General features: G+C 38.0%; 1 protein-coding gene across 1 annotated transcript in view; it reads left to right on the top strand.

The window, feature by feature from the left end:
* Positions 1-14,603, top strand: part of NCAPG2 (non-SMC condensin II complex subunit G2) — a 40,587-nt gene extending 25,984 nt beyond the window's left edge. The window contains exons 16-27 of the mRNA XM_041488895.1: positions 1,380-1,450; positions 1,703-1,856; positions 2,021-2,194; positions 2,701-2,811; positions 2,925-3,068; positions 3,851-3,950; positions 4,240-4,424; positions 5,209-5,352; positions 7,193-7,296; positions 10,262-10,359; positions 10,590-10,692; positions 14,526-14,603. Coding sequence (XP_041344829.1) covers positions 1,380-1,450; positions 1,703-1,856; positions 2,021-2,194; positions 2,701-2,811; positions 2,925-3,068; positions 3,851-3,950; positions 4,240-4,424; positions 5,209-5,352; positions 7,193-7,296; positions 10,262-10,359; positions 10,590-10,692; positions 14,526-14,577 — 1,440 coding nt within the window. The 3' untranslated portion in view covers positions 14,578-14,603. The remainder of the gene's footprint in view (positions 1-1,379; positions 1,451-1,702; positions 1,857-2,020; positions 2,195-2,700; positions 2,812-2,924; positions 3,069-3,850; positions 3,951-4,239; positions 4,425-5,208; positions 5,353-7,192; positions 7,297-10,261; positions 10,360-10,589; positions 10,693-14,525) is intronic.
* The last annotated feature ends 4,332 nt before the right edge of the window (positions 14,604-18,935 follow it).

Below are 18,935 nucleotides of genomic sequence, written 5' to 3'. Positions count from 1 at the left end.
TCAAGGCCAGGTTGGATAGGGCTTGGTACAGCCTGGCTAAGTGGAAGGTGTCCCTGCCCATGGCAGGGTGGTTGGAACAAGATGATCTCTAAGATCCCTTGCAACCCAAACCACTCTGCGATTCTGAGGTTTCTGCTAACTTAAATCTATTCTCTAATGATCTGTCGATGCATTTATTTATTGCTTTGGTTCAGTATAGGCAGTTAATTAAAATCAGTCATTTTCAAATTGTCAGTCTCCTTGCTCTGGTTGTTTTAGTGTTATTCTTGAGGAGGATGCCATCCTGAGAGTGCCCACAATGAATTTGGAAGGATTACATACTGGATATCTTTCTCTTAGTTGATGACTTTTATGCTGAAGTATCCTGAAATGTGGTGGCTGCTCCACTGCAACTTTGTGTTAGATAATCAGGGAGTGAAAAGCAACTCATTGCTACATATTATTCTGCAGCACAGATACATAAATTCTACCCTGAAAGCATTTGGAAGTTGTCAAAGACATTCCAAATCTTTTTTGGTAGAGGATGTAGCATCCTTTCTGAAAGGGTCTGGTGAACAGACAAGATATCCAGCTTCAGCAAGAAACCTCTTTGACTTTGATATTCTTATATACTGAGTATGCATTTTGGATCTAAAAGGACCTGTCATCAGAGGCTTAGTTCCTAAAAGGCTACAAACATACTGAAGCTGCCTGTCTCTTTCCTGAAAAAGCTACAAATATATTTTAAAAATTCTTTTAAAAATATGAGCTTTAAAAAAAGGTTTTAGATCTTGGAATGGCTAAGTAGATGATAATTTCATCTGGCTGTTTCCATGAAGCTTGGACATAGAGAGAAGCCATTTTTGAAGCATTCTTAACATACATTGGTTTGTGTATAACCTGAGTGAGATTATGTTGTGACCTAGACCATGTATTATGACATGTTAAACATTACCATCCTTATTTAACAACCCTTTTCTTTAGTGTTTTTAATAAGTTAGTCTTGTGAATGAATTTAAGGCACTTAAGGCTGAGAGGAGTTAGATGGTGTCATGGTTGTGCAATTAAACCTTAGTCTCTAGTGGAAAAAAAAAAGTGATGTGGAGCTGCTATTTCTTTTGCAATGAGTATTAACCTAATGGAGTCATGACTATCATAGTAGTCAATGCTGGCAGCTTGGCAGAAAGTGAAGGATATGATAATTGGTAATTGACCTCCAAAAACAGGAAACAGACATTTCAGATTGCAAGCCATATTGTTTTGAGGTCTTTTCAGCTCCGTTTGTAGTGGAAAAGGGAAATCCTTAATTTGAGGAAATGTAATCACAGTTTTTCAGTACAGTCTTTAGTTTTGCTTGCATGTGTACCTTTGTGTCATACAGTGTAATTCTTTTATCCTAGGATGAGCGGTGCATGGCTCCACTGATTATTCTGGCATCCTTTATGCCCCCTGCTGCTATTCCTACATTCAGGTACTGTTTGGAAATCCAAAATACAAGTGACAAGAAGTTTCTTACTGGCTGTATTCATTCATTTTTTTGCAATCTGATATATTAAATGCCCATTTGGGTAAATTAAGACACTAAAACTGTGATAAGTCAGTAAAATTTGTGATGTTCAAGTCTGTCTTGTTGGTGAATCCTTTTTTTGTACTACACTAATTGTTTTCTGCACTTATGGGTGTGAAGGTAATGTGTCTCTTTGTCTGTCTGTTTTCTTTTAAGCTGTGGTGTGGTTTCCAGACTCAGAAATATTGACAGTGGAGCTGACCAAAACAAGTATTCTATCCTGATCGACTGCCTGTGCCGCTGGGGTCAAGTGGGGCACATTATGGAATTAGCCTGTGATTGGCTGTCTGACTCACTCACCCCTACAAAGGTGTGCATATGCAGGGAGTATAGGAATTGCCAGACTGATTTAAGGCACCATGCTTTTTTAAAATAGAATAAGACTTTCAAATGCTGTATTCTTCTGCTTTGTAATCAGTTCTAAAGTCGGATACTAACAGAGTTGTACTGGTTTTGTGCTTTCTTCCTATTCAGAATACTAAAACATCTGGGCGTCGTGTACGTATCCATATAACACAGGAATCAAAGCCAGACTTAGCAATTGATTACATTGAGTATTTATTGACTCATCCTGTCAATTGTGGTTGCCTACTTTCTGTTCCTAAAAATAAACTGAAGAAGCTTTTGAAAATCCTCGGTGCTGCAAAGGTAGTTTTCTCCTTCTCATAAACAGTGTTTATAAAATCAGTGCTTAACATCATATATTGCCTGAGTCAAACTAAAATGCCTGCAAGAACAAATACCTGAGGTTCATAATGCCCTCTCCCTTTGTAAAAAGGTTTTTTGGTAAAATGATTTTCCTTTTGGTTTGTATTTCCAACAAATACTCTAAACTAAAAGTATAGTAGTTCAAAAATGTTTATAGATGGCAGATTTTGACCAGCTTCTCAGTTTTAGATGTCTCAAAATTTTGTGATCTAGTGTTGAGTGTTTTTAAGGGACCTGACTTTTAGAATATGTGAATAAGGAATAGTCTGAAAATCAGTTATGGCATTGAAAAATTGAAGTAATTAAAGTACGCTTGTTGCTTATTTGGGGTTGGTGCTTTGCTGTTTTTATGGGTTTGAGGGTTTTTTTTTTGTTTAAAGCTGTTGAGTAAAGAAATATTTGAAAGGTTTTTCTGAAAAATATAAATGTTAACCTTGATATTTCAGAGGGTTCTTGGCTCAATTCTGAAAGGAATAGATTCTGGTGGCTGGAATCAAGCAACCAGCCTAAGAGCCTTCAGCCTCTTTTGCAGATTGGCTGTTCATCTTCAGCACAAGGTATGGTTATAGCTTTCCATAGCTTTTTTTTTTTTTTTGACAGTATAAGGAAGTACCAAAACTACTGGAGAGACAATTGGTAAACTTCCCTTTGGGGTTTTTTTTTTTTCCAGTTTTCTGAAGAAGGAGAAGATCACCTTTCACTTCTGACGAAGACAGGTGCTTGGATAGAAAGTGAAGTTGTACCTTTTATACTAGCAAGTGATGAAGAGGATGGTATTTCGAAACATAATGATGTTTCTGAATTAATTATCCAGGTTAGAGGATTCTTATAAATCAAGCTGCTTTCAATTTGAAAAGCTGTAGGTGTAGCAATTTGTATGCAGACAAACTGCGCTGGCATTTGTGTCATCACCTACAGTGTCCCATACCCCTGATCTTGATTAGCCCTTCAAAGAAAGCATTTCATGATATAATGTGGGTGAGGTTTTAGCTAGTTCTGAATTGTTGTTTCTGTTGCATTCTTCTGACATTTCATTTAACCCTAGGTGCATTTTAGTACTGAGCTTTTACCAGATTTTGGTGAAAGGAAAGATTTGGCTGACTTTAATCCCAGTCAGTGTCTTTGAGCAACCCAGCTCATATATACACAGACTGATTAAAAGTTCTCACTCACTCTGTCTGTACTTCCATCTCATAATCTGTTTAGTATGTAACAACTAGTCTGTAGGGAAACACTCTTTTTGTCTGCTGATTTTAATTTTGCTATTGAAGGCAGGTAGAGGTGTCATATTTTGCTTCAGTAAATGATAGGTATCAATGCCTGTCATTGATACCTATCATTTACACTGAGCCTGAGTGAAAAAAGAGAGGATTTACTGCCTTTTGAGAAATCATTTACTGTTGGGAAAGGGCAATGGAAGCATTTGAAGGACTGTTTGGAATTCATGCTTTCCAACAGGTGTGAACTGAGTAACTCCAGGTAGGTACACCAGCTCTCAAGGCACCTTGGCTAAGAGTTCATGGTTTTATTGAGTTTTACTGAATGCTTACTTTACATAAAGTTTGGGTTTCCTATAATTTTGCACCTCTCTTCTAGGTCTACCTGACAGTGTGTAAAGATGTCATAATGGTGGGCCTGGGAAATGTCATGTTTCAAGCACACCTTTTAGAAATGGCCCTTCAAATTGTGCAAACAGGTACCCTATTTTATACTAACAGCAACATCTGCATTTGTACTTGGCTAACTTTTCTTGTATTAGCAAGTTAGTTAATCCCTAACTTTTAAGAGTTGGAGGGAACACTGGATTCATACTTCAAATGTTAATTGGACTGGATGAAAATTTCAGCTAAGGGTGCTCAGAAACTAAATGTATTGTCTACGCTTGTAAACTATCACTGTTTGTTGTAGCTAACTGAGTTTCATTCTAAGATTGTACCTGATTAATATTACAACTTCTATATTGTGGCATTTATCTCTTTCTCTAGAAAGAGGTGGCTTTTGTGCTCCAGTGTTGCTGTGTGTTCTAAAAGAAATTATTGAAGCTTCTTTAAATCAGAATACTGAGGCAGAGGAAGTGACAAATCTTTTCCACACTCTACAGAGCGTCTTTCAGAAAATTTTAGAATGTATGGCACATAGACTTAAGAAAGGACAGGAAGAAGGAATTCAGGTATCATATTACAGTTCAAATTGCTATGTAATTGCTAATGTGTAGATGAATCCATAATTTTTATGCAATGGGGTATACTTAGACACTTTGAGGTTGTTACCTTGCTATTACCAACTGTTTGGATAGACACATGATTAAATTTTCAGTTAAATTTTCAAAGTTTTCTTGTTACCTTTTTTTTTTTTGATCCATTTTGGTCTGACAGAAGAACCAGTAAATTGCAGAACAAATGCGTTCTGTTGCCAATGATTCTGGACAGTGGTGGTACTTCTAGGCTGTTAATCTAATCTGCAATTAGATTAACTTCCTCAATCCAGAGCAAATGATTTGTGTATATATATATATAATGATCTTGGAGGGAGGAGAAATTTTCTTTATTATTTATTTCTTTTAGCCTTAATGATCCCAACTTCAAAATATGTATGATGTTCTAACATTCTTGAAAATCTCACATCTTCACAGAAAAGTAGACTTCTTGTATTTTAAAACAGATACAAAATAGTAGTGAAATGGGTGGATCACACTGGGAAATTTGCTGATCTACTTTTCAGGACTTCTGAAAAACTTTCTGTTCTTTTTGTAGGAACCACTGCTTTGTTTCTTTCTCAAATCTATGAGTAGACTTCCCTGTTGTTGCTGATTTCCCCTCTGATCCCAAGTGACTAGAATATCTCAAAAGCTTTCAAAGTGTGGTCCACATTTCACAGAGAAGTTTGCTGATATATATATATATTTATACTCAAGCAGTCTGAAAAAACAGATGTGTTTTTCTTTTTGGTTTTAGTTGATTCACTCCATTCAGATACCTCTTGGAGAATTCATCCATGCACTTCAGTGCTGGCATTCCACATTCCCAGCAGTTCACCAGGGGGTACTCTCCACTCTCCTGGCTGCAATAGTAGCAGAGATAAATTGTGTGCTACAGAAGGTAAAGTTAATCCTTTTAATTTTCTTTTTTCTATTTAACACCTTCTGCTTTTTAAATATTATGTTGGAAGGACAGAGCTTTATTCAGAAAATTGATCTTTGCACTGCAGATGAGGATTTTGTGTGTGTCGGCATGGAACAAACAGGAAATTTTATTTGCTATAATTTTGTATTAGTGTTCATCTCTCAGATTTCTGACTACAGCTGTGTAGGAACACACTTGTCCTGATGCCTATTTCAGTATCTGCCTCTGACAGGAGAACTTAGCAGTTAGGCAGTGTTGGGAATTTATAACATGGGTTCTAGGATATTCCCTCTGTGCTTTTGTACTGAGTCTGGCTGGGAAGGAGTCAGCTTTCCTCCCTGCAGTCCCTGTGCTGCTATGGTTGGCATTTGTAGCCAAGACATTGTTAAGGACACACCAGTTTGTTTTGGCTGTTGCTGAGCAGTGCTTTGCAGAGTGTCAATATTTCCCTGCTTCCTTCACCTTCACTCTAAAAAAAAGTAAGGCTGTTGATGGGCAAGAGGCTGAGAGGGAACACAGCTGAGACCATGGACCCAAACTGATCAAAGGCCATGCAGTGTTGTGTTCAGCAATTAAGGCTCAGGAAAAGGAGGAGGACAGGGGCTTGTTCTAAACAAACCTCACTTCATCCCACCCAGCATTAGGGGGTTTTGGAAGTGAACTGCTGATGTGTGACGGATTCCCATTCCCAACTCTTGGAATGGTCCCGTAAGGTTCTGTAGTCCTGTTCCAAATACGGCTGATGCCCTCCTTGGCACTGATCGCTGGTGCATTCTCTACTTCCATGCAGAGGCATTTCACATGGTTCCTTTAGTTTTTGTGCAGAGGATTTCCAAATATCTGATCTGTGTTGCTTTGGAAAGTAAAGAAAGAGTCTCTGATACTGAAAAGAATGTGTAGACAGAGGTTATTTCACGTTCTGAAAGTCCCAGGAACCACAACTGTGCTTGAAGGAGAAGGGCAACATTCTCACCCCATTTTTCTAATGCAGGTACTGTCAGGAGCAAATATGATTAGTAAGATTGGAAGCTTTGAGAACTAAAAAGGAAGAGCAGAGGCTCTTTAGTAGAGGCTGTACTTTTGCTGTGGGTTCTGGATGTGTCAGAAACAGAGCAAGAAACAGTTGCCAGAAGGAACCACAGAGCAGATTCCAAGGTTCTGTTATACAGGAGGCACTGAAGCAGTACCAGCTGTTTGCCTGCAGATATTGATGTATCAGCTGAGAGGCTGTGGGGTGACAGGTGCTCTTTACAGATGATGCAGAAGAAACATTTCTGGGCTTGAATATAGTGTAGATTCATACTCAGAGACTGAGTGTTCATTCCAGTCACCTATCCGAGCTGGGGTTTTCCACACCCCCCCAGGTTGTTGTAAATCAACATTCAGTTCTAACTACATATTTGTCATCTATTCAGAACTTTACATCAAACAGAGCAGGTATCCAGAAAATCACTGTCACTGAAGTTTCCTTTAGAAATCATGGATGCAGACTTCAACTTGGAGCTACAGAGTGGACTCAATTTATGTCTAATAGGCTGTGCCTTGGTAAAGATTGACCACCAATGTTGTTGAATGAAACTTCTGGTGAAAGCAACTGCAGAGAATATTTGCCTTGGTACAAATAATGTTTATGTGGTTTAGTTTCAGTCTTTCTAATTTAAATTAGTTTTGTTTATTTGGACACAACACAGTTGAATTAAAGCTATTCAAAGAATACTTGTGAATGTTCCAATTGTTAGTGTAATTATTGAAATATAATATTCTGCATACATATCTTTCTTGAGCTATAACAGTTGTTGACTTATTTCTTTTTTAGGCTTCCAGTGAAAAAGACTTGACTATGCCAAAGAGTATTTCAGACCTTCCCCCTCTTTCAAGCAGTTTAATGACTGTAATTATGAAGTCAGTTAATGTTGTCAGGTAAATGTTTCTATATTAATTTCTCCAAGATTTTTGCCAATATAGAATAGTTTCTATGTTGTCAATAAAATTTTAATTTCTAAATTCAAATAAATTTTGAAGAACTAGTTGCTTTCTAAATTAATCTGAACTATTTAATAATCCCTTTTTCTTGACATATTGCCTGTAGGTATTGATTGCTGGGGTTGAGTCCATTTTTTAACCAAGGGTGATTCTTATTTACAAGACTGTTAATCATTAGGAGTTTTTTAATCATACATCTTGGCTTGCTTCTTTCATAAGACACTTATAAAGCTGAGTCCCCTCAACACAGAGATATTAAGATGAGATAAAATATTTACCAGAAATAGAATTAATCCTTTGATTGAACATCTGCAATGAGGTGATGTGTACCTGTGGCTGTATTAAAGTCACAACATTTAAAATAGGAAGTATCTGAGTGCTGAAAGCCTCCAAAAGTGAGCTGATGTTATTTATTTTTTAAGACTTAAACTGGGAGAGTATTTGCTCTATTTAGTGGGGGCCCTGAATATCTTCTAAAAATTTTCACAATTGTATTTCATTTTGCATGGTTTGTTCATATTCAATTTTTCTTAACATGACTCTACACACTAGACTTGTTTTAAATTATAAGGGGGCTTAGAAGTCCTATTGCTCTCCCTGACTTACCACAGCTAATTCCTCTTCTTTCCTCATCTGACAGGCACTGAATACCCCTGTCTCTGCTGTTATGAGGTGTTTTTTTCCTTCTCAATCCTTCTCTAATTCTAGTTGAACTTTCAAAACAAAAGACTCCGGAGACTCCAGCAATAGTCCAACTAATCCAAATCTTGCCATGAGGCAGCAGCTCAAGGTGTTCTCTTCTAGTGAAACAATTATTTTACACATCTCTTTTCAAAAGAGTTGCAGAAAATCAGTTAATTCTTCTGAAACTTTTTCTTGTAGTAACCAAAGTGAATCTTGTCCATTCTTAGTGGAGAAAACTGCAAGTTTGAGCCAAATTGTTTCTGTGTACTTGGGAAAAAATGTATCTTCTGGCATTTATGTTTTTGGGGCAAAGATTTGGAGATAATTTCCATCTGGTTCTACTGGTGCCTCAGAATTGAGACTACTTTTAAGGCTTTTTTTATAAATCTGTATTGATAGGCCATAATCAGAATCCAGTAGTGAATGGTTCAGTATTTCAAAAATCTTTGTCAACATGAAACCCTTTGATGTTACGAAATCTGATGTGAGCTTCTGCTCTGTGAGCTCGTAGTCATCTTGCTGTGAGTTCTGCAGAATCTGTTTTATTTTCAGTACCAACTACTCAGTCTCTAGCACTGAATTTCAATCCCCCTAACAGTGATAATACTGGGAGGCTTGGCAGTATCTGTCCAATTGTGTGAGTATCCTTCATTTTAGTAGGGAACTATCTGTATAGGAGCCAATTACTTACCTCTGAACCTTATATGTATTTTAAACACCTTATTGTTCTGTTCTGTTTTATCTTTGCCTGCAGGCTCATGTGACCCTTTTTCAGAGGGAGGTGGGAAAAGGCAGCTTCAGTGAGTCTTGTTGCAGGTTAATGAAATTCCAGTGTTCCTTCATGGAGGTTAAGAGTGTGCTTAGTGACCCAAACAATGATAACAACGAAGTCAGGGCTCTGATCCCAGTGCTGTCCATTAGCAATTTAAGAGCAAGGTGAAATGGAATCAATGCTTGGTCACATTAGTCCACAATGATACAATGAAACTGAAGCAATGCATGAGCAACTTCATAATGCTTATCTCTGAAGCTAAAGAGTTTTCATCTTTCTCAGCTCTCAGAAGCAATATTTGAATTTCTACAAAACGTTTCTACTGAATTGGTTCTTAACTGCATATTTCATTTTGAAATCTTAGCACAATAAAAGACTGAAGAAAAATTGAAGTCAGTACTGGCAATGTATGATCTTCAGTTTTCATAACAGATAATAATATTGCTAAAGGTTTTTTGAAATATGTTAGGGAAAGTTTCTGTAGCATTGCTCAATTTTCCCTTTAGTTCTTCACAGATATTTTTGCTTTGTGCTCTGAGGAGTATCAGGATTATGGATCTCTTCCATCTCCTGTTTTATCGCTTTTGTTCTTTTATTTTTCTCTGGTTTTGAGAATTGCTTCTGAGTTAAATTTGAGTTTTTTACCACAAACACTAATGACCAGTTAGTTTCCATTCTGTGGTATTGACTTAATCCCCCCTGCAGTTTAGTTTGGTTGCTGGACCCCATCTGGGACTCTCATTTCATTTTTCTTACCTTGACATATATCCCAGAAGACCTCTAGAGTTTTCTGGTAATACTTTCATCCCTTGCTAGAAGTCACAAAATCTCTTTAAGATACATACTGAGTTAGTATTTTACAAGGAGCTGCTGTCATGGTTCTGTTATTCTGTCCATAGTTTCAGTAACTAAAATGTTGCTTGGATGTGTTTCAGAGCCTTGTTCAGTTATAAATGATCTTCACTGGGTTGGAATTGGAAAAACATCTATTTTAATATTTATGAGAAACACATTTAAGATCAAAATGTTAATTAAGCCTGAGTAGGTACTAGCAAACCGATGGAGTCATAAAGTATATTTTTTCAAACTTCAGTAGAAATTTGAGTTAGAAATTTCAGTACAAATTCTGGGAATTAAATTCCAGTAGAACCAGTAGTTTTTTCATTGATTGACTTTCCTAAAATGTATCACAAGCTCTTCACTTCTCTTAACAGCCACTTTTTCTGTTTTCAGACTTTATTTTCTTCCCAAACAATTTACCATGCATTGGTATTCTCAGATCCAGAGGCAGCACATAGTTTTCAGTTACCCAGCCACACTGCTTTGTCCTGCATGGTGTCTTTGAAGCTGTGGTGGCAGACTAGCATAATTACAAACATGTTCTGTTCAGTTCTGTTTTGAAAGAAATGTGGTTTATAACATTTTTTAAATTTTTTTTTTCCTTAGGTCAATTTTAAATGAATTAATGGAGTCCATTCTCTCTGAAGAAATTGAAGGGATTTTTAGTCTAACAGCTACTGTCTGCATTGTGATTCTAATTAAAGGTCAGTTAAAACATTTTTGTCCTTTTTCCATCTTTCTTTTTATGTACTGCATTGAAATACACAGTAGTTAATCCAGGGCAGTGAAAATCCAATTTAATATCTAATCTTCCATTAAGCAATCTTTTATGTTTAAAGTTAGTCTATGAAAATGTGGAAGGGTGGGGTTGTTTTTTTGATAAATTATTATTTTTGTCCAACATTATTATTTTTGTCCAACTCATTTCAAATAGGTAAGCACAAAACTTCACTTCTAAAGGATATTGCACCTGCCATTCAAAGGAAGCTGATAATATGCAAGGATGCTGCCACAGGAGAATCCACAGGCATTGAAAGGTGGGTGTGCTGTAGGAAAGGAGCGCTGAGCTCTCCTATCCCCTCTCTGCAATAATTGGCTCTGCTCTGTACTTACATAACACTGTTAAGAGTGTTCTGAGTGATTGATTGCAAGGTTTAAAATACTGGGGAGGGGGGGAAGTGGGAGGTATTGAGCCCAGCACAGTATTAAATTTCCTGCCCTTATATCTGCTGTGATTGCAATCTTTACATATTTAGCTTCAGGCTTTTTTCATTTAATTTGAATGTGTTATCACTTGATCCTGTATATTGCAGGATTCACTTCTCAAATCCAGGTCTGTTTGCAGCAGAGGTAGAACAAAGCAAATAGTCCAGTTACTCTTTCTTATCACTAGAAGATTTTTCTCCCAGTTTGGCATTAGGCATATAAATCCAAATCTATGCAGGTAGCAAAAATTTAACTGAATATAACAATGACTTTGAGACCTTTCCACAGGTGATTTTATTTTGCTCTTTTTGTTGGGGTGGGATTTCAAGTCATATCTTGTGTATCTTTCGTGAAAAGTTTTTTGAAAGTGGTTGGCTGCATTGTATTTGCAATCAGTTATCTCAGGCCTGTCAAGGTAAATGTTTTGGCCTTTAGTCCTCAAACTTGCTTAACTCTTAAAATTTGTGAACATCTGATTTCTGCCTAAGTATTGGACTGCCCATGGAATCAGAAAGTGTGCAAAGGAGACATTATAAGCACAAATACAGAATGTGAAAAAACCTGACTGGGGTTATGGACATGAATCCAAAATTTCTGAGAAAGTTTGCAGCACACCATTGAGGCCTGAACATGCAGAGGCCCTTGCAGTCTTTCATTCTTCAAACTAGTGATCCTTACTATTGGGTCAAACAATGGATGTTGAGTAGACAGACTTTAAAATAGAAAAAAACCAAATCAGAGCCTCCCAAACGAGCCAAAAAGCCCATTGTATAGGAACCTCATTGTATAGGAGCTTCATTTACTCAACAGTTTCTTGCATAGCTCTTCCCCAGTGTACTCTTCTCATGTATCCCCGGCTGAAGCACATTGTTCTCTGGCATTTTAGTGACCTGACATAGACACTGGTGGCTGAGCCATGCCTCCGTCCAGAGGATGGTGCTCTGGGTCCCTTCCAGTACCCCAAAGAGACCTGCAGGAAAGCTGGAGAGTTGCTTGGCTGTGCACAAGATGTCCTTTGGTCAGGAGCTAGCTTAGAAACAAAATCAAACACAAATAAACAAAACCCCATTCTTTTCCCCTTGAAATTATTTTACAATGGGTTGCCAAGTGTCCTACTAGAATATTTTAACAATTATAATAATAATTATCTGGAAAAGAAGGAGAGCAGCAGGGTATTGTGATTCAGTTTGCACTTCTAATCAAGACAGTAGAAAAAGCTGTGAAATTAAAGTGAATCTTAACATGATTAAATAAATAGGCACATTAAAGTGAATAATTGCTGCCACTTGAGAGCACTAGTGACTATAAATTTCAGTGAGAACACAGATAATTGCTTTATGAATCTATATGATTGTCTCTGCCCAGTGAACTGGGACAAATCAACCTGCATGTAGGGGCAGATGAAGAGCATAAGATGCTACACAGTGTTTTAATTTCGTGACATATGAGTGGCTACCTTTGTATAATACCAACCCAGGAGGCAGTTGCAGACAAAATTCAAGGGTTAGGGATGTGATGGGAAGATTTTTTTCTATGAATCGAAATTGCACACCATGATAAAATTCAGAAGCTATCACACAGCTTTGCAGAATTTGGGGGGATTTCATATTTGTGCAGTTATGTTGGGGAATTTTTCTTCCAGAAGGGTAAAATAATTGATGCTGGAAAGAGGTTTGGAGGAAGTTCTGCAGTGATCAGGTTTTGCATGATGAATTAAAGTGTGTTTGCAGTCTCACAGCTAAGACAGACCGTCAGACTGGGCCGGGCCTCTGGTGGCTTCTGATGTGCCATTTGTAGTGCTCTGCTGCTTGTGTGCTAATGTAGCTAAAATGTGATTATACATGGTCTAAAGCATGCCCTATTGTTTGTAAACTATTTTATCATCATTTGTTGTTGTTTTACCAAACAACAAATTTTAGTTATGGTAATGCTGCAAGCTAGATCTCTGGTCATTAATTTGAAGACAGTCCTCTAACACACATTACTGTGCTGCTGCTGGCTAAAATATGTTACTGGATTTTAACTCATTCTTAATAATATTACTATCTTTTGCTTCTGAATGCATTATCTCCTAATAACTCCTTGAGGGATTATTTTATTCAATACCCAGGTATACCAGGAAATGGTGACATTCTTTAATTTCCCAAGAGAACTGGCATTCTGTGCCAGCATCTTAACTTCAGACTTAGCAGTAATCTCTTACATATTAGCAATGAAAGAAAAAAGTAAAAAAGCTGTCTGGTGTGGTAATTAAGGTGCTGCCCTTATACAAGGAATTGGTGCACTAATTCAGAAGCAAAACTTTTCACTGCAATTTACTCTTCCCTCTTCAGCTGAGCTAGTGGTTTCAGATGGTCCTGTGGGTCTCTTATCTTAAAAATGCTGTTCAGTGCATTTAAAAAATCTGGACAACATACTGTGTATTGAGAGAATTTCCTCAAGAGTAATGGCACACACATTAGTTTATAAAATGCAAATATTTATGCCTAAGAAAAACATGCAGATAAAGCTGTCAAGCAGTTATTTGGAGGCTAGAGAAAAATGTCTCATATTCTGTAAAACCTGATGTGCTATAGGATAATTTAATAATTATTATTATAAGCCTTTACTTAATACTGTGTATTTATTTAGCATTTTGATATATGAATATTAGAATTTAAATTTAGCTAATGTCTGTGCTGAAATATTTTATTTTAGTATTATCATTTAGCTGGTTCCCAAATTCTTAATTGCACTGTCATTGTGTCTGTAAATTATTGCTCTTGAATTGTTTTGGTGTATAACTGGGTATGATTTCTCTGCCTCCCATCTTTAAGTTCCCTAGGAAGGTACTTGGTAAAACTGACTTTAGCTTGTCTGTTTGGGAGGAGCAGAATTATCCCAAGTGATGGCTTTTGGCCAACGTGCCAATGGTCCCACATTACAAATCCATTGGGTTTTTAGCCTTGATAAACTGTAATGAAATAAAATTTATACAAAGCAGCATTGTGCTTAAACCCACAGAACTTAACAATTCTCCTAATTCTGTAGTACCTTGTACATTACCTTTAGTTGACACTGGAGTTTCATCCTGGCTTAAAGGCTGTGGCACTACAGAGAGGAGCATGAGATTAGAGATCAGAGTCAGAGCAGGGCTAAGAGGAGTGTGAGGGCAGCTCGAGGAGGCAGCTGCTAATAAGGGTGAGAGTGAAAGCTCAGGCTTGGAAAAAAGTTGCCACAGGTGAGAAGAAAAATTCTAAAGATTGAAGAGTGAGGGAGAAATGAAGAAAATAGACAAATGAAAAGTAGTCTTAGAATGAATTACCTGTAAAGGACTTCACTGTTTTGTTTGAATAAAAGAGTAACAATGCTGTGCAGAAAATGAGTGGGTTCTTTAACTAGATGATGAAATATTAGAAAATGTTCTTGAATTGACATAGTAATTTAAAATGGTTTGCTGTTGGTTATTCTAGAGACAGAGATGATCAGGAGAAAAATGGAAAAGTTGAAAGAAAAAGAATCCAGCTATTTCAAAAGTAATTTGTAAAGGCATTTTAATAAACTAATGTGGACTAACTGGTCAAAGAAATCACGTGGTGGCTGTACTCTGAGAATCAAATAGTTGAGGATTGATTTGGCATTTAGTATTTCTGATTCTGTTATGCATTGTTTTCTGGCATTTCAGATTCCTGTGTGAATCATCTCTGAAAATTTTGGATGAGTTTTTCAATCCTTGAGCACGCAGAAGCTTTTGTCATGAAAATTGACGGAAGGTGTATTGCTTTGTAAAAAACTTACCTTGTAAACTTGTGAATTGCTTAAAACTGTTTTCTCTTATTCTGTACATTTAAAGCAAGCAAAATGTATAAAAGTATGTATAGAAATTATGTAATAGTAAATATTTTTCAACAGCTGCAAAGGGGTTGTTCTGTATAAAAATGTCTTTTTGGGGGAAGTGTAAAATCAATATTTTTATATCTTAGTATTTGTAAAACAAATACTAATTATATCATAGATACTCTTAAGACTGAGGTCACACATAACCTCAGGCCCTGGGAGGACTAGAGCATATTCTTAGGGGTTATGGAAATGAATCTTACTTTGAGATATGTGAGGGTCAAAATGGTGATTGGGAATAGCCATCATGGCTTTTCCAGGGGCAAACTCTGCTTAACCAGCCTGACTTCCCTCCCTTTTGTAGAAGAGAGAGCACAGCATGTCCTGTTTCCTATCCTTGGCAAAGACTTTTACACGTCTTACACAGTATCCTTACAGCCAAACTGGAGAGAGAGGGGATGGATGGGTAGACTTGGCAGATGAGTGGAAAACTGGCTGGACCATCAGAATGGAGGAATAATCTGCTAAGGGATGAGATTGGCAGCTGTGGCACTGCTGAGGGCAGGCCCTGCTGCCAGGGCTGGTTGGTGGCAGGGTGAGCAGCAGCCTTGGACTGATGGCAGATGACAGCAGCTGGGAACCACAGCTGACACCAAGGGGCATCTCCTGATGTTCAGCAAAGACCTGGAGCTGATGGAAAAATCCTGCACCACCCACACAGGCACCTGCACGAGGGCAGCTTCCTTGCTACCTGCACCTGCCTGCAGGAGGGTAAAGGAAAGACTTTCCCCAGAGATGAATGGAGGAGAATATGATTCTACAGAAACAACTTGAGCAAGAGAATTTCTTGTTGGACATGAAAAACAATCATTATGAGAGGTAAATGGAAATGGAAGAGGTTGCTCAGAAAGCCTGTGGAATACCCATCCTTGGAGACGTGCAGAACTTGGCTGACAAGGGGGGAGTATTGAATATTGAATATTCAGATGATTCAACACCTCATACACTGCAGGGAGATGTCTTAATTATTAAACATAGGCTTGAGTAATATATAAATTATATTATATTTAACTATTTTTAAAAATTATAGCTATTTTGATCAGTTAGTACTAAGGATGCAGATATTGCAGGCATCTAAGCCACTTATTTAATTTTCTTCATGCAACCAGATGCTCTCCCAATTATGCCTTATGAAGGCTGACCTAGAATAGGGGCTAGACAGTGTTAAAGGAATAAAGTAGGTATTTAATAAAAGGTGTACTACACCTTGGGCAGCACAAGAGCCCAGCCAGGGCTACACCCAAGCTGAACCAAAATGGTCACAAAATGGATGACTGGTCACTTTTATAAATTCTCTCACTTTTATCAGTTCTGGTGCATTAGCGCATTGGAGTTAATTGTCCAGTTACAGCTTTAGCTCATGAAGTCCCATCCTTGTTTTTCTCTCTTCAGTCCATGTTGTTTATCAGGCTCTTGGGCCTGAGATCCAGACTGGTTGTCCTTGGTCCTCAGATAGAGAAGGAATTGTTTTGTCTCCCTATTCTGTGAAGAGAGCTTACTATCCCCTAATATGAAGCTCAGAACTACAAATTGAAGCAGTACAGAATGTGAAAAATATAAAAGCTAAAACCTGAGGCATCACCAAGACTAAAAGAATGCTGATTGCACAATGTTGTTTTGCCTTAATGGAGATGCCTGTAAATTACCTGGCTGACCTCATGGGGTGGTTCAAGCCCAGCCAGCAGCCAGCCACCACCCAGCTGCTCCCTCACTGCCTCCACCCCTTTGGACATGGGGGCAGGACTGAAAGGACACAAGTCAAAAAGCAACATTTGAATAATTAAGAAAAAATAATAGTACTTTTTCAAATTGTGAGGAAAAGAGATAAAAAGAAAGGGAAATAAAACGACTGAGCCAGTCCCTTGGCAGTGCCCTCCCCACAACCTCCCCCTGCAGTTTGTTCTGATGGTGCGAGACATCCCTTTGGTCACTTGGGGTCCCCTGTCCCAGCTGTGTCCCCTCCACACTCCTGGTGTACTCCCAGCCTCCTTAGGGGTGGGGTGAGAAGCAGAGAGGCCATGATGCTGTGTAAGCCCTGCTCAGCAATAGCTGAAACATCTCTGTTATCAGCACTGTCTCCAGCACAAATCTGAAATACAGCCCTATGACAGCTACTGTGAAGGAATTTATCTCAGCCAGAACCACAGCTACTGATGCTTTAGTTTTGTCTGGTTTAGGAGATTTAATAGGAATCTCCAGAAAACAATTCAGCCACAGACCAAAGTTGCATCCTCCAGCTTAGACCTGGAGACCTGGACATGAAGCTCTTGGTTATGTACAGTTAAGTGAAGTGATTCTCAGGGTGGGCCTGTGCAAATGGCTATTGAGTCTCCAGTGTTACTGAGGGGCACTGACATTGAAGTTAACTAATCTGGCCAAACTAATGCAGGCTCTTCATTCTTGATTAAGATTTGTGCAAAGCTGTACCTCCAATCTGCTGTGCTGGTTTTCTTTCCATCATAAGGGACTGTAAGGTTTTTTTAGTATCTGCTGTCTGTGCAAACATCAGACCCATACTTCAGCTTAGTACATAAAACTTCCCTACTGGATAAAAGCTGTTTTAGGTGGAATAGTGATATTTTAAAGCAGTGCAGTTCTTAATAAACAACTGGTAAGCTTTGCAACAGGATAGTTAGTGTGTGCATGGATTCATGAGTTCCAGATGTACCTCATCCACAACAGTGGCCTGACCAAAAGAACTAATGCTGCCCCAGCAGGTAGCTGCAAATCTGCCAACTGTTTATCTATCAACATCTTTATAAAAACTGTGTTCTTTGGCCTTCATTCTTCTACATCTGTTAACAGGCAGGTGTTCCGGTAATGACCTTTTAAATCTTCTGATTATACAAATTACTCAATGAATATGTAAATAAGTTTCTTTTTTCTGCTTCTCAGTCTCTCAGTATTTGCTCATATCATTCGATTAGAAAAGAATCCAAATTTACTGCCTTGTTTTTCCTCAGTGTATAATTTTGTTTTATTCATGGAATTCATGGTACAGATGCAATAGTCCTGTCAGCTAAGAAGGAAATAAAGGTCATTCCATCAACATCAGAAATATGGTGGATTTCCTTTGAAGAACTCAGAGGCGATACTGCTAGGAAAGGTAAAATATTTAAAGATAAACCTTTCTTTTCCTGGTGGCTGGTACTCAAGTGGTTCTTAAGAGGGTTGAAATAATTTTCTGTTAGTCCTGCAGCTGGTGAACATATTTCAGCTCAATTTCTAGTCCAGCTCTACTAAACTGCTCTGCCATGAAAAAACATTGGCTTTCTGCAATACAAGTAATGGTGTTGGCATTCCTTGAGTCAAGGTCTGTCAGGGCTTTCTCCTTAGGCCTTTGTGGCAAATTTCACAAGAATATCAGAGAAGTTCTGTGTTTCACTTGCTGTTCTCATTGCAAACTTTAATCTTGCAAAAAATTTAAATCTATATTTTCCTTCTGTTTGGAAGAGACAAATATATAGGCCATTTCTTAAGCTGCTATCTTTTGTAAACCTGTAAAACAGATTTGTTTCATCTTATTAATCAAAAGTGCTGTTGCGGAAGAGGTGGTGTTCTTTGGGTATGTTTGAAAACTTCCCTTAATCTTGAGACAGACCCTTTGAGATCTGTTCAGCTGTTTGAAGAAGTTGAACCTGACTTTGATTAGTAAAATTTCTTGAAAAATGAGCAAGAAAACATCACTCTATGACACTCCTTTGGGCAACTGGCACTGGCAGGTGCTGATGATGAAGAGCTGCTTGCAGAAGAAACATTCTGGACACATTTGTACCTGTGAGTGCCATGTCTGGAGCTCTTCCCTTTGTGGATATGCATTCAGGATCAATGAGAATGAAGCTACTTTCACTAATCAACATTTTTTGTAAGGACTTGGGCCCTTTTTGTAATGACAATGTTAATTTCCTTTGTTGTCTGGATGGGAAGCAAAGCCCTGCATCTGCCACCTATCACAGGTTCAACTTGTGAGCTAGGAAAAACCAGGATAAATTCTCAAGCTTCTTTCTTAGCAAATAAATGTCTTCAGGTATGGATCCAAGCACACAAACCTTCAGAATAGCCAAGGAAGTTAAAAAAAATCCATCTTGCACCTGTTTTTTACTCCATGAGAGCTGAAACTCACTTTTTATTTAAACTCCCATGTGCTGCTCTCAAGTGTTCTGAGGTCTTTTGACTTTCAGAAGGAAATCAGACTAAT

This window comes from Pyrgilauda ruficollis, unplaced genomic scaffold, assembly GCF_017590135.1.
Source record: "Pyrgilauda ruficollis isolate IOZ18807 unplaced genomic scaffold, ASM1759013v1 scaffold12, whole genome shotgun sequence".
Lineage (NCBI taxonomy): Eukaryota > Metazoa > Chordata > Aves > Passeriformes > Passeridae > Pyrgilauda > Pyrgilauda ruficollis.
The sequence above is the reverse complement of the archived record's forward strand: the minus strand, read 5'-3'. Positions and strand labels throughout refer to the sequence as shown.